At 38.7% G+C, this 14,443-nt stretch overlaps 1 protein-coding gene across 1 annotated transcript in view; it reads left to right on the top strand.

Moving 5' to 3' along the window:
- Window positions 1-14,443, top strand: part of caln1 (calneuron 1) — a 267,718-nt gene that overhangs the window by 43,494 nt on the left and 209,781 nt on the right. The window contains exon 2 of the mRNA XM_028806819.2: window positions 3,132-3,256. Within this exon, the coding sequence (XP_028662652.1) occupies window positions 3,139-3,256 (118 nt within the window). The 5' untranslated portion in view covers window positions 3,132-3,138. The remainder of the gene's footprint in view (window positions 1-3,131; window positions 3,257-14,443) is intronic.

Below are 14,443 nucleotides of genomic sequence, written 5' to 3'. Positions count from 1 at the left end.
GGACATTGGGTATAAATGTATTGTACTTGTAAAAGTTAGCTTTTTTTCAGTTTTATTCTCTGAATCACGATCACACTGTACCCCCGCCTACCCCGCCCCTCCTGATCTGACTCTTAAGTAACAGTGCCAGCATAAATTCACACCCGATCTGACACTGTTCGTTTTCAAATAAAATTGCATTATTGCGATGATGTTTTCTGATTGGTACTATTCAGGTCATAAAATGATTTCTTCAAAATGTTACATATATTGTCTCTCTTTCAGGTGTGTAATAGAAACCACAGTATAGAGAGAAGTGTGCGCATTGCAACAGGTACACATGTCGTAAATGTAGGAAGGACCGTCCTTGCGTGTGTGTGAACTATTAACATTTGAATGTGATGATTGCATTTAGCGCTGAACTGATCTCTCTGTACTATTGTTGCCTCTGCATGTCCTGGAGTACAAAAGAAACAGCAACATGTGGGGACTGGCAGGATTGGGGGAAAAAAACACATGGTGTTATGTGAATGAATATGAATAATGTTGTATCTGTGCCACAATGTTTTCCGAAATGTACTATACAGGTCATAAAATGAATAATTCCAAATATCATATATAACTATGTCTCTGTTTTTCTTTTTTTTTTTTTTTTACATCATAGACCATAAGGCGCATACTAATTCAGCGTGAGCAGGAACACTCAATAAAACTGAATAAAAAAAAATCAAGTTTACGGTGATATATGAAGAAGGCAGATTCACCAGCGTTTGTGTGTCAGCATCTATCCCCCCTGGTCAGAGAATGTCCAGTTCCAATGCCTCAAAACACTACTCACGTCTACAGTTACTCCCAGTTTCAAATAAAAACTAACAGCATCAGATCCCTGGGGCGGTAGTATGTATCGTGATCGTGACTGAGAGAATAAAAGTGAAAAAAAAACCAGTAAATTTTGCAAGTCCTATAAATGTACACCGTCTGTTACAGACGCAAACCAAATGTATGTGTGTACTGTATAATATTAACAATAAGAGCAGCTCACTACTGAAAACGGCAGATATAGGAGGCAGTCGGGATCAAATCAGGGACTCTTGATTACAAGTCAGCAAATCTTACCGCTATGCCACGGAAGCTGTTGTATCGTCCTTGAACCTTTAGTGAAAGTGTTTATTTGATCTTTGGACTTAAGGCTTCACACATTATATAGTTTATGCCAACATTTTGTCATTTACTACTAAAATACGAAAAACATTTCTGTTTTAACAATGTGTTTACACAGATTGCTGTAGAAACGGAACACACATGAAATGCATGTGTTCCAAATAACAATCTATTATTTCCACTCTAAAACTCCAGCACTTCACTCCCAGATAATCAATCAAGGCATGAGCTGGGAGAACTTTGTGCATGTTCTGCGGTGATGGTGGATGGAATAGCAGGCTGCTTGCTGCTTGTCTTAATCGGCACATTTACAGGACAAAAGACGCTGAGGGAGAGGTGCAAACGGATTTAAGGTGGACCGGATCTACGAGTTTTTTCGTAAGCTCTGGTAATTCTAGTGTTAAGTTAGGCTTTATCTGATTGTAACACATATTGTTCTTCTGCTTTTTTATTTTAAGACTCATGAAAGTTTACTCCTCATCCCCAACTGTACTGCTGAATCTGGATAACCTGGTCTGTTCATTCCTTTGTTCAGTTTTGGTGTTTTGTATTAGGAATTATATGTTTTGAATACAGAATATCCAAAGAAAATTAAGTAAAAATAAAAATATCGCTCGAAGATAGGTGACCTTCAAAATCCATTACTGACCTTTGAGCAAGACAAAACCCCAAGATTATATAAATGTTTTATTGTGATCTCTTTCTCTATGAAAATTGCAATATAGCTTTTATAGATTTATTCGGTCATTTCTGTCCAATGTACAATTTGTATTTACATTTTGTGACCAGTATGGGGCATTGCAGCACCCTAAACCCCAAACACAAACACAGTGACACATGGTCCTGGTACAATAAAAAAAGGTTTACTTTCACAAATACTTTACAAAAATGTCTTACACATTGTGTACCCAGAAATTTTCTTTTCTCTCTATCTCTTATTCTACCAGTTCTCTGAGGCAAGTGTTGTCCAGCTCTTCTCCTGATTCCAACTTACTTAGATGAGGCTGAGCAGCTTCTTTTTATCTTAGACCCAGGAATACTTCCGGTGCTAGAGCACAGCGTGATGGAAGCACTTATGGGTCGAGTGGAAGGCCTTGAAAGCAGGGCTCAGAAATACCCTCAGAAACCAGACTACAGTTCCCATCAACCCTTGTCCATACTGGTAGCACCACCCAAGGATGTTGCCACCTAACGTGTCGGGGAAGCATGTAGCCCTGACCCGTTGTCTCCCCTGGTCCTTCTATTGCACTGGCCTCCCACCCGGGTATTGTTCCTCAATCCAACCCTGTCGAGACACCAGTGTACCCAGTTCGAAACTGGCATCTTCTGCCATCTTCTGTGTTTCTTCTTGTGCTTTCAAATTGCTGGCCTGCCCATGCACGCTATCCTTTCCGATGTGCTTATCAACGTGCAATATGTTGCCACTTTTCAGTACCATGAATAATGAGTTTAACTACCTTACCTTGAATCTTTTGTTGCCCTTGCCCTAAATAACTACCTTAAATAACTGCCTTGATATTTTTGTCTTCCTTACCTGAAAAAATCTGATAATAAGCATCATTTTTTTTTTAATATCTCAAAAACTGAATTTTCCCAATTGGTTTCAAATACTGTAATTCTCTAAATGCAATTAGTTTTACAGAATATTACAAAGATACATATTCTAATAGTAGTAGTTTTAGAATTAGATATTTTGAGAAATGAAATGAAATTTCTGTAAGTTTCTGTTATCTACAACATGAACAGTCCAGTAATAGATTAAATGACTGCTTTAGAGATTCTCAGATAATGCAAAGGTAATATTATAACATTTTTTTACTTCCTTGTGAAAGTACATTGTGGGGTGAATACATCTCACAACAGAAACTTAAAGCTGGTTAAGGAGATTTTCCCACTCTGGTGTAGATGTAATGTTTATCTCGAGAGATTTTTGAAGATTTTACAAAGGAATGTGAGTTGAGTGTACATTAATTGTGTTTTATTTATTTAAGGGAGAAAATGCCATTCCATCATGTCACTGCTGGCCTTCTGTACAAGGGTAATTACCTGAGCCGCTCCCTGTCTGATGGAAGTGATAGTGAGCAGTTGGCTAACATTTCAGTGGAAGAACTGGATGGTAAGTCTGACTTTTTCATGTCACAACAATTGGCGGCCTTCAGAACTTTATTTTCTTTAGCATCTTTAACAGTTAGAGTTTTATTTCTTTCGTCTGTTTCCAGCTGGTCCTAGCTTAGTTCACCTCATATTGAAACAATCAATGAATGCATATGCTTTGCTGAGTTTTAAGCATTAATAGAAATAAAAACACAATACAAATCTATCAAAATTGTTGACATGAGGTATATCAATACTGTATGACTTATAAATTACCTTTGATAGCTTTAAAAACTGTCTAGCTTTATATATTGTGGACACTAAGGGTGCAGTTGCCCCGTGAGATCCAACAGACAGGCATACAGGACACACGTGTAAAAGCACCAAGAAGAATTTTAATATTTTTCTTCAATAAAATGCACAAAGCACCACACTCTCCACAATTACACAATAACAATAATCAATAACAATAATCAATACTAATCCTCCACTCCCAGCCCCCAACCTCCCAACTCCGGCTCAGCTTGCTGGGTCTCCAACAGTCTTTTATATATTCCATGACCCAGAAATGTTTCTCCTCTTCTTCCAGGTCAAACGCCACATCATCCTCCTCAAGCATCCCGGAAGTACTGTGGGCTTCCGTCCTTGTGACTCCGAAGTACTTCCACGTTGTAAGAAAAGTATGAGTCCCCAGGTCCTTTATTAGCTCTCCCTGGCGGCACCCACGTCACCCAACAGGGATGAGTAAATGGACTCCACGCCCCATGATGCCCTGTGGGAATCCGGGGTACATTTACCGACTAGGGGAGCTGCCACCTAGCGTCCTGGGGGAGGCAGTGTCCTGGAAAGGCTGCCTTTCTCCATTCCCATCCTGGGATGTCCCAGCCAGATTGAGCTGCCAGCTGTCTCTCATAATATATATATATATATATATATATATATATATATATATATATATATATATATATATATATATATATATATATATATATATATATATATATATATATATATATACTGCTCAAAAAATTAATGGAACATTTTTTTAATCAGAGTATAGCATCAAGTCAATGAATCTTCTGGGATATTGATTTGGACAGTTAAGTAGCAGAGGGGGTTGTTAATCAGTTTCAACTGCTTTGGTGTTAATGAAATTAACAACAAGTGCACTAGAGGGGCCCCCCAAAACAGGAATGGTTTAACAGGTGGAGGCCACTGACATTTTTCCCTCCTCATCTTTTCTGGCTGTTTTTTCTCTAGTTTTGTATTTGGCTGTGGTCAGTGTCACTATTGGTAGCATGAGGCAATACCTAGACCCTACAGAGGTTGCACAGGTAGTTCAACTTCTCCAGGATGGCACATCAATACGTGCCATTGCCAGAAGGTTTGCTGTGTCTACCAGCACAGTCTCAAGGGCATGGCGGATATTCCAGGAGACAGGCAGTTACTCTAGGAGAACTGGACAGAATCGTAGAAGGTCCCTAACCCATCAGCAGGACCGATATATGCTCCTTTGGGCAAGGAGGAACAGGATGATCACTGCCAGAGCCCTACAAAATGACCTCCAGCAGGCCACTGGTATGAATGTCTCTGACCAAACAATCAGAAACAGACTTCATGAGGGTGGCCTGAGGGCCTGACGTCCTCTAGTGGGCCCTGTGCTCACTGTCAGGCACACCGTGGAGCTCAATTGGCATTTGCCATAGAATACCAGAATTGGCAGGTCTACCACTGGCACCCTGTGCTTTTCACAGACGACAGCAGGTTCACCCTGAGCACATGTGACAGATGTGAAATTAAATGGAGAAGCCATAGAAAACATTATGCTGCCTGTAACATTGTTCAGCATGACTGGTTTAGTGGTGGATCAGTGATGGTCTGGGGAAGCATATCCATGAAGGGATGCACAGACCTCTACAGGCTAGACAATGACACCTTGACTGCCATTAGCTGTCAGGAAGAAATTTCTGCAAAATGGACTAGCCTGCCGCATCATTTTATCACTTTGATTTTCGGGGTGTCTTTGAATTCAGCCCTCTGTAGGTTGATAATTTTCATTTCCATCAAATGATGTGGCATCCTTTCGTTCCTAACACATTACCCAGTCCATACCAGTATAGATATACAGCATCTCTGCGTCTCTGCCACTCGTGTTGGGAAGGGGACCTGAATGACACAGTAAGGACAGATCAGCTGCTGTCTTGCTGCTAGCTGCAAACAAGCTGCGTTATCTGCGTGTTGCGCTGCGCGTCGATCATTTAAAAGCCTGTACAGCAGCTGCTGCTGCCATGCTGTGTGATCTGCATGTCGCTCTGTGCAGCTGTCCTTTTGTCTCACTTCCTTGTCTCGTGGGATATTAAAGTGTCTCCGAGAAATTGTTTGTAAGTAGGGCATGACATGCAAGAAGTCTTGCGGGACTTCAAAGTTTCTCTCCGAAATGATCACGTCTCAACCCAAGATTTTTTTATATAATAGATAGATATATATTGTGAGAAACCCGCCTGGCCACAGACAGACAGACACCGAATGTTCCGAATACACACGCTTTTATTAACACAACACTACACAGTGTCACAACTGGGCAACTCAGTCTCTTTCTATCTTTCTCTCTCTCTCTCTCTCTCTCTCTCTCTCTCTCTCTCTCTCTCTCTCTCTCTAACTCTTCAGCCACCTTCTCCTCCTCAGGCTCCTGTCTTCTCCCTCCCGACACTAGCCCCGAGTTTAGTGCGGTGGCCTCCTTTATACAGCATCCGGAAGTGCTCCAGGTGCTTCTTGATTAGCATCCGGCCGCACTTCCGGGTGTGGCGGAAGTGCTGTCGACCACCGTTCTGGAGCTGTCCATGCGCCCCCTACCGTTATATTTATATATAATATAGTGTGATGGTAGTATAACCATCACTGGGCCCTTGGCCAGCTCCAGTAAGCCAGTAGGGCCAGTAGTGTCCACTAATTAGCTAAATAAATATAGTGTGCTCTTAGAAAGGTGCATTGCTAAAAGAAATAAAATTTACTCTACATCTATGAAACACTTTTCCATTAATGCTTGTCTGCAGCGAGACCCAGTTTTTTTTAGATTTGATGAAAATGCACTTACCTGCTTGGCGGAGCCTTCTCCTTCAGTGGGCTAGTTGGTTTGCAATCAGTTGGTGGGAAGTTGTTCATCTTGCATAAGAGCATCTTCTTACTCCCTATATGCTACAAAAAGCCATCAAACAGTTGAATTTGCACATGGAAGAGTGGTCAAACTGAAAAGGTGGAGAGCAGTCACAGTGCAGGAGGTTGTAGAAGTTTTAAATTAGTTGTTCTTGGATTTTGTTAGTTTTTTTTGTTTTGAGGTTTAAGTATAATACTGGGGTTGTGTGAAATGTGGTTTAAGTTAGTTTCTGTGTAGTAGTAAAGTGATCATACAGGAGTGGATTCCCCCTTTTTTCAGGTATGGTTCCATTGCCTTATGGCAAGCAGGGCGGTTTAGTTAAAAAAGCCCATGTGCCATTAGTTGAAGACTGTCTGTGGTGAGTATAGGTGTTGCTGTTGTGTGCATTGTGAAGTTTTTTTCCATGGTTTTGGCTGTTTAAAAGGAGTATTTCAGCCTTATAAAGCCAGGGTGCCTCCGAGTTAGTGGGTGAGCTTAAGCACTGGTTTGAATTATATATTTTTGGCTGCTACAGAGCCATTTGATCAATTATCAAAATTTATTTTTCATTATTATTATGTTTTTCTTATTTAGCAGCATTGGAGTATATGCTTTTATGGAGTTCTTGCCCGTAACTACAGACATTGAAAGTTTTAATTAATTAATTCTTCTCTTTCTGAGACGACTGTTTTGTTTTTTTGCTGGATTGTAGCACATTATTTTTACAGATGGTTACCTTTTTAATTGCATCTTTTCATGTTGATCAATTTTTTTCTCACCAACAAATACTGTATTGTGACTGCTCATACAATAAACATCTATGACTTTGGGTTATAACTACCTTGTGGTTTCATTTGTGTTTTGGGTCATCTTGAACGCCATCCGGTTACACTATTAGCGGGCGCTAATTCATGCCAGTTTCTTGTGACATATACGCACTGTAGTATTATCCATTAAACATCATATTTAGTGGTTTTAACTTGTAAAATCCAGTTACTTCATTATAGGAGTATGTGATACACAGGTAAAAGTGAGACACTGATAGATATTTGTCAACTGGTAGAAATTTTCATGTATCATTTTTACTGTGGCTGAGCACATTAAGAAGCTGCCTTTGTTACTTGTCCCCCTGACTCAGTATAGCATGTGCCGGTAACTGTAGAATTTCGAAAAAGGCTTCAAATTACTAAAGCTCATTTGAGTAGCATATAGCCTACATGTTCTGAAACTGTTAGTGTGTTTGTTTCAGTGAATGAATATATATATAAACATGTGCATTGCTGAAAAGACATGCTATCCTGTGTGAAAAGGTGCTATATAGGTGCCCAGAGGCACACGTAAAAATAAAACAAAGATTTATTTTTCTTCACCTGTGGGGCACGTCTTCCCTGTGTCCCACAGGCACAGCACAGTCCCAAAAGCCCTCCAAATACCAAAATAAAGCACACCACACTCTTCTTTTCCACCACCACCACCACCACCACTCCTCCTCCTCCTCCTCCTCCTCCTCCTCTCAGGCAACCTCGTCCTCCTCCTCCGGCTCAAGGACTCTGGCTCCTTGAGTGGTGGCTGCAGGCTCCTCTTATAGCCCACCCGGAAGTGCTTCAGGTGGTAATTAGCCTAATTAGGCTGCATCTTCGGGTGTGGCTGCATCACAGCCCAAACAGGCTCGTTAAGCTCCCCCCTGGCGGTGGTCACAGAGCCCAGAAGGCATGAGGCTCTGGTGTTCCATGATTGTGGCCCCGATACTGCCCAGGGGGGCTGCCACCAAGTGTTCCGGGGAACATAATGAGCCTCCCATGTCAGCTTCCCCAGATTCATTGCCAAAGGGGCGTCTCGGCCGGGCATGGGCCCCGGCCATCCGTCACACCTGCTATAATAATAATGTGCCTGGACAACATAATCAAGTGGCAATATTGCACCAGCTACTTGTGTTTTCATTAATGTTAATTTGTTAAAATCTGGATTTTGCATTGTTATTGTAGTGACTTAACCTGTAAGAGAACAGGCAGGTGAAAGTCTGCAGTGAGAGGGGTAGAGCCATGTGTGCTGAAGGAACTTAAATGGAGGTTCGATTGAACAGTGTGACAGGTTAGACTGTTCGACTCAGACCCAGTAATGGAAAGATGGCGGCTGCTGAGGAACAAAGTCCATTGAGGAAAGTGATCTCCCTCAGCAAGTTTTTCTTCAACACCATATGGCTTTTGTAGTTACTTAATGGATGACATTATTGTCTCCAGCAAGGAGTGTGGAGTGTTAGCTCCATGAATGGACAACGTTCAATGCTGGGAAATTCAACGTGGAAGGGCAGTTGTGCTTACAGTAACACCTCAAAATAAAAAGATGCTGAAATAACTACAACAATAGCAAAAAATAAGCACAGCACAAATAGTAAATTTATACTTAGTTTATCATTCAGTGTGCAAACCATGTAAACTCAGCAGGTAGAATCCCATTGAATATTGGCATGGTGAATGCTGCTGTAGCTGCTAGGATGCTTGCTTTCTCTCTCTTTCAAGTTACAAAGGGCCACATTTCAAAATTGAAAAGGAAGTTGTGGTGCTCCAGCTGACCGGGGTTAAGCAGTTGTGGAGATAATATGTTCCAAATTGTGGTAATATTCATTATCTTTAAGATAATGTTTTGAACTGATCAATGTTTAACAGGGAACAATGCCCCCTTTTGCTGGAAATCTCTGGGAACACGGCAGAGCCTAACAAATACTTTTCTCATAGACTGACAAAGCATATAGTCAAAGTAAAAAACAAAATATATATATATATAAAAATGAAAACCGAGGTAATCTTAGCAATTAAATTTATATACATCAAGTCAAGTACTGTATATAGTCATTGTATATAGTACAGTACAAATGAAATTCTTACTTGCATGTTTCCTCAGAACAGTTTACAAAAATAAAAGCACATCTGTATAGGAAAGAATAATATTTCATAATCAGTTTATATTCATGACTTCGGTTAGGTAGACTAAATTATCCAAGAGGGAAATTGTTGAGTGCAAAGTTTATTAAATAAATGGACCACAGATACATAAATATTGACTGAATTTACATTGCTGCCTACAATTACTTTTATGATTAATACCAAATTAAGTAAGCTTTACTGTTAGGTTTATTGGTGACTCTTAGTTGGACCACTTCTCTGTGATGGGCTGGCACCATATATAGGAATGTGTCATGCTTAATGCTGAATCTCCACACTTTAAGCTGGGTTGTCTATTTCCAAAAATAATATTAATAGCAATTACCAAAGGACTGATCAAAAGAGTTATTTAACTGAAAAAGGATTTGCACATTTCTTGGTTTCACACATTGTATATCACATATTCACCATTAAAGTTGGCAATGCTTTTTTCAATAATAAAAATAAATAAACAAATAGATCGATAGATAGATACATTAATAATAATAATAATAAGACAAAGAAGAGTAATACCACTACTACTAATAATAATGCATTTCATTTACATAACACCATTCCCATCTTCTAGTGTTAAGTGCATGCTTATTTTATTGTGGTATGCAGCTTTAATTAAAATGCTTAACTTTTCATTTTTAATTAATTTTATACTCATATATAATTTAAAGTCTATTTTAATATGTATTGCTTTATTTAACTAGGTGAACAATGAGTTTTCCAGTATTTTAGATATTAGGCAATATCATTTAGGGTAGTCAGTTTTAGTGATAGGTAGCAGGCAAACAAGCACACATTCCTGCAAAGGCATAGAATACCGCATATCGACAATGTGACTTCCCTCATTGTTCCTGCTCCTTTTGGCAGTAAACATGGTTAAACTGAGCTAAGATGATGTCAATATGATGACATTTCTTCACTACAATGCATATATTTTAGAAATAAAGACAACTTAAAAATAAGTTGAGCGTTTATTTCAGATAAAATATTAAGTAAATATTCTTTCTTTGATCATTTATGAAATTTTCCCCAGAAAATTATTTTAGCTGTATCTACTGTCTACTTTGGGAAGAAATTTATTTTTCTAGTGCATTTTTCAGTTTTACTATAATGTGAACGATTTGAGTTTGTTTCATATTATTGAATGTTATAGAATAATGAAAAATCTAATTGTTGAATATAATTTAACAATTTTTGATTGTCTATTAAATGTTTTCACCAAGTCCCAGTGGGTATTGCAGTTAGGGCAAAAATATGTAAGACACCCTTTTCTTTTCTGGGTTTTGGGGATGCAGAGAAATTACTTGGCACTCTCTCCCCCTCTGTGTCACAGAAAACCACCCTTACACACCAAGGTAATTTAGTATTGCTGTGATTTTAAACACTGTGGGAAAACTAGCATTTTCTCTCAGAAATCCCTCTAAAAAGGGATCTTAGTCATAGATAGAGTAAAATGTATCTGTTGTGTTTAGTGTGTTATATTATATTTCCATTTGTAAAATGAAAACTCGTTGGTATATTTGGGGGTTAGGTTACTTCATGAGAGAGGAAAATTAATTAAATCCATTCATCCCCATATTTATTAGTATTTTTTGTCATGTCCATAATATAAAATTCTCTTTTTTCAAATCCTTCAACAAACATGCAACTTACTCAGACTAAGTAAAGATCTAGTATGACACATCACTGGAAATGATTGATACGTTTTTAAGTTGATTACAACACTTCATTTTCAAACTGAAGCCTACCATTTTACTCATTTCAGATACCTAACTCAAATTCATCTACTATCAATAAACAAGTGTCAGAAGTTCACTGTAAAAGAAATTGCTGTGAGCCATGTTACTATTGGGATCTGAATTTATGCATTTTCTTATTTATTTTTTTTATTTGAGATAGAGTATGAGTAAGGGTTACATTGCAGTAAAGATTTAATTGACTGGTCTAGAATTTGCTCTTTTGAGAAACAATAATTTACAGCAAATACATTATTACAATCATTTTGTTAGAAAGACATGGAATTTTTTTTAGTAGGAATGAGTTTTAGGTCAGTGAATTGATCCCTTTTGTCTCTGTTAAAACAAAGTAATGATTAATGGTTTTCTTGTTAGTATAACTGTATTGGTGAAAACTGTGAAATGAGAGGGTACAGTATAGTTATTGCCCTATTTTTTCATGTTCCTTTACTTGTATGGGTGGGAAAGGTTTAGTTGTTCCGACTATGATCATCTTGATACTGATTTTATGTTTTGTTATTTTTTTGAATGTTTTTTTATTATGTACAATTGAATAAAATAACATTTTAATATTTTTTAATTGTGAAAGTAATGTTAATACTGTGCCTGTATCTGCGTTAAGTCTGTATGTTTTGTCTTTAGGCATGTATGTTTGTCCAAGAAACTTTATTTCCTTCAGCTGTCTTCATAGGTGACTCCTAAAGTATTCTGGTATGTGTCTGTTTCATTGTATGCTTACATAGCTAGCTTGAATGTGTTACTAGTGAGCGTCCTGTGATCTGATCATAAAAGCAGGTATAAACACTGAATGTTTGGGTGTTTATTGTCACAAAAAATACATTGAAATTAATTGCAAATCATTTACAAGTTTAAAGCACTTGATCGTAGTCATTCTGTAACAATATAATGGTGCACAAAATAGCCAATCTGTTCCAACTGTCATGGCTGCTTTATGCTTTAGCACTGTAAGGCCCGGATTTATACTTCACACGACGCGACGCATGCTGCAGTGGACGCTCCTGCTACGCAAGCGTTGTAGTGTTTTATACTTGCGTGCATACTTTACGTAAATCTGGAGGAATCCACCAGGTGGCAGTGCGAGATATTATCACGGTGAGAACATGTTCGGCTTCTCTGTGTTGTGAATTGCCTAGAACACCCATTAAATTCCGATGACACCTTACCGCAATATCTCTGAAAAGGATGATTGTTGATTAAATCCAGGGATGTGTCCATTCCAGCAAGCATTGGGCATGAGTGAGAAACAATCCCTGGATGAAGCCTCAGCTCATTGCAAGGTGAATACAAGCACACACATACACTTGCGTCATTTTAGCGCCACCAAATCCCCAAATCTGCATATCTTTGGAAGGAAACCTGGAGCACGCTGAGGAAACCCAGCAGGAAAACATGGAAACTCCAAGCAGGGAATATCAGCGACATGACTCCCTGCAAGACAGCAGCACTAACGCTTCGCCACTGTGTCACCCCCATGTGTGTAATTATTAACAGTATTCATTATTTAAACGAAATTACAGATTTATCTGTAAAATGTAATATACATACTTTAATGCTTTTCATCATGAAACTCATATCAAGTATAAATCTAAGGATTCTAAATGTGCAAAGAGTTGGAATATCATACATTTAATGTGCTCAGTGTGACGATCTATTGCTGGCGATCCGCTGCTGTCAGGACCAGAGGAAGCCCTAGAAAAAAAGACGGCACAGAAGACGGTATGTGAGACTTTTAAAGTGTATCGTGTCATTACGATCGAGAATATGCGACACTTGAATATAAAAGCACCACGAATACATCTGTATGTCGGCATTTTGCTTCACCACATCGAACCATTTATCAAACATCAACAACAACAACAACATTTATTTATATAGCACATTTTCATACAAAAAGTAGCTCAAAGTGCTTTACATAATGAAGAGAAGAAAAATAAAAGACAAAATAAGAAATTAAAATAAGACAACATTAGTTAACATAGAAAGGAGTAAGGTCCGATGGCCAGGGTGGACAGAAAAAACAAAAAAAAAACTCCAGAAGGCTGGAGAAAAAAAATTAAAATCTGTAGGGGTTCCAGGCCACGAGACTGCCCAGTCCCCTCTGGGCATTCTACCTAACATAAATGAAATAGTCCTCTTTGTAGTTCGGGTTTTTCACGGAGTCACTTGATGCTGATGGTCGTACAGACTTCTGGCTTTTAATCCATCCATCATTGTTGGAACATCATGGTGCTTTGGGGTAGATGGTGGTGGCGCACGCCACCACCAACAGGACACCGGAAAAGGAAACAGAAGAGAGAGTAGGGGTTAGTACAGATTTTGAATGAATAGTTATTATAATGAATTGGATATACAGAGTATCAGGATTAAATTACAGTGAAGTTATGAGAAGGCCATGTTAAAGTAATGTGTTTTCAGTAGTTTTTTAAAGTGCTCCACTGTATTAGCCTGGCGAATTCCTACTGGCAGGCTATTCCAGAGTTTAGGTGCATAACAGCAGAAGGCCGCCTCACCACTTCTTTAAGTTTCGCTCTTGGAGTTCTAAGGAGACACTCAGTTGAGGATCTGAGGTTACGATTTGGAATATAAGGTGTCAGACATTCCGATATATAAGCCGGGGTGAGATTATTTAAAGCTTTATAAACCATAAGCAGAATTTTAAAGTCAATTCTAAATGACACAGGTAACCAGTGTAGTGACATCAAAACTGAGAAATGTGTTCGGATTTTCTTTTCCTGGTAAGGATTCTAGCAGCTGCATTCTGCACTAATTGCAAACGATTGATGTCTTTTTTGGGTAGTCCTGAGAGGAGTGCGTTACAGTAATCTAGCCGACTGAAAACAAACGCATGAACTAATTTCTCTGCATCTTTCGATGATATAAGAGGTCTAACTTTTGCTATGTTTCTTAGGTGAAAAAATGCTGTCCTAGTGATCTGATTAGTATGCGATTTAAAATTCAGATTACAATTAACGGTTACCCCTAAGCTTTTTACCTCCGATTTGACTTTTAATCTTAATGCATTCAGTTTATTTCTAATAGCCTCATTGTATCCATTATTGCTAATCACTAAGATTTCGGTTTTTTCTTTATTTAATTTGAGAAAGTTACTATTCATCCATTCTGAGATACAGGTTAGACATTGTGTTAGTGAATCAAGAGATTCGGGGTAATCAGGTGCTATTGATAAATACAGCTGTGTGTCATCAGCATAGCTGTGGTAGCTCACGTTGTGCCCTGAGATAATCTGACCTAATGGAAGCATGTAGATTGAGAAGAGCAGCGGACCCAGGATAGAGCCTTGTGGAACACCATATAGGATATCATGTGTCTTTGAGTTATAATTACCACAACTAACAAAGAATTTTCTCCCTGCCAGGTAGGAT

Source organism: Erpetoichthys calabaricus, chromosome 8 (genome assembly GCF_900747795.2).
Source record: "Erpetoichthys calabaricus chromosome 8, fErpCal1.3, whole genome shotgun sequence".
In the NCBI taxonomy this organism is placed as follows: Eukaryota; Metazoa; Chordata; class Cladistia; order Polypteriformes; family Polypteridae; genus Erpetoichthys; species Erpetoichthys calabaricus.
The sequence above is the reverse complement of the archived record's forward strand: the minus strand, read 5'-3'. Positions and strand labels throughout refer to the sequence as shown.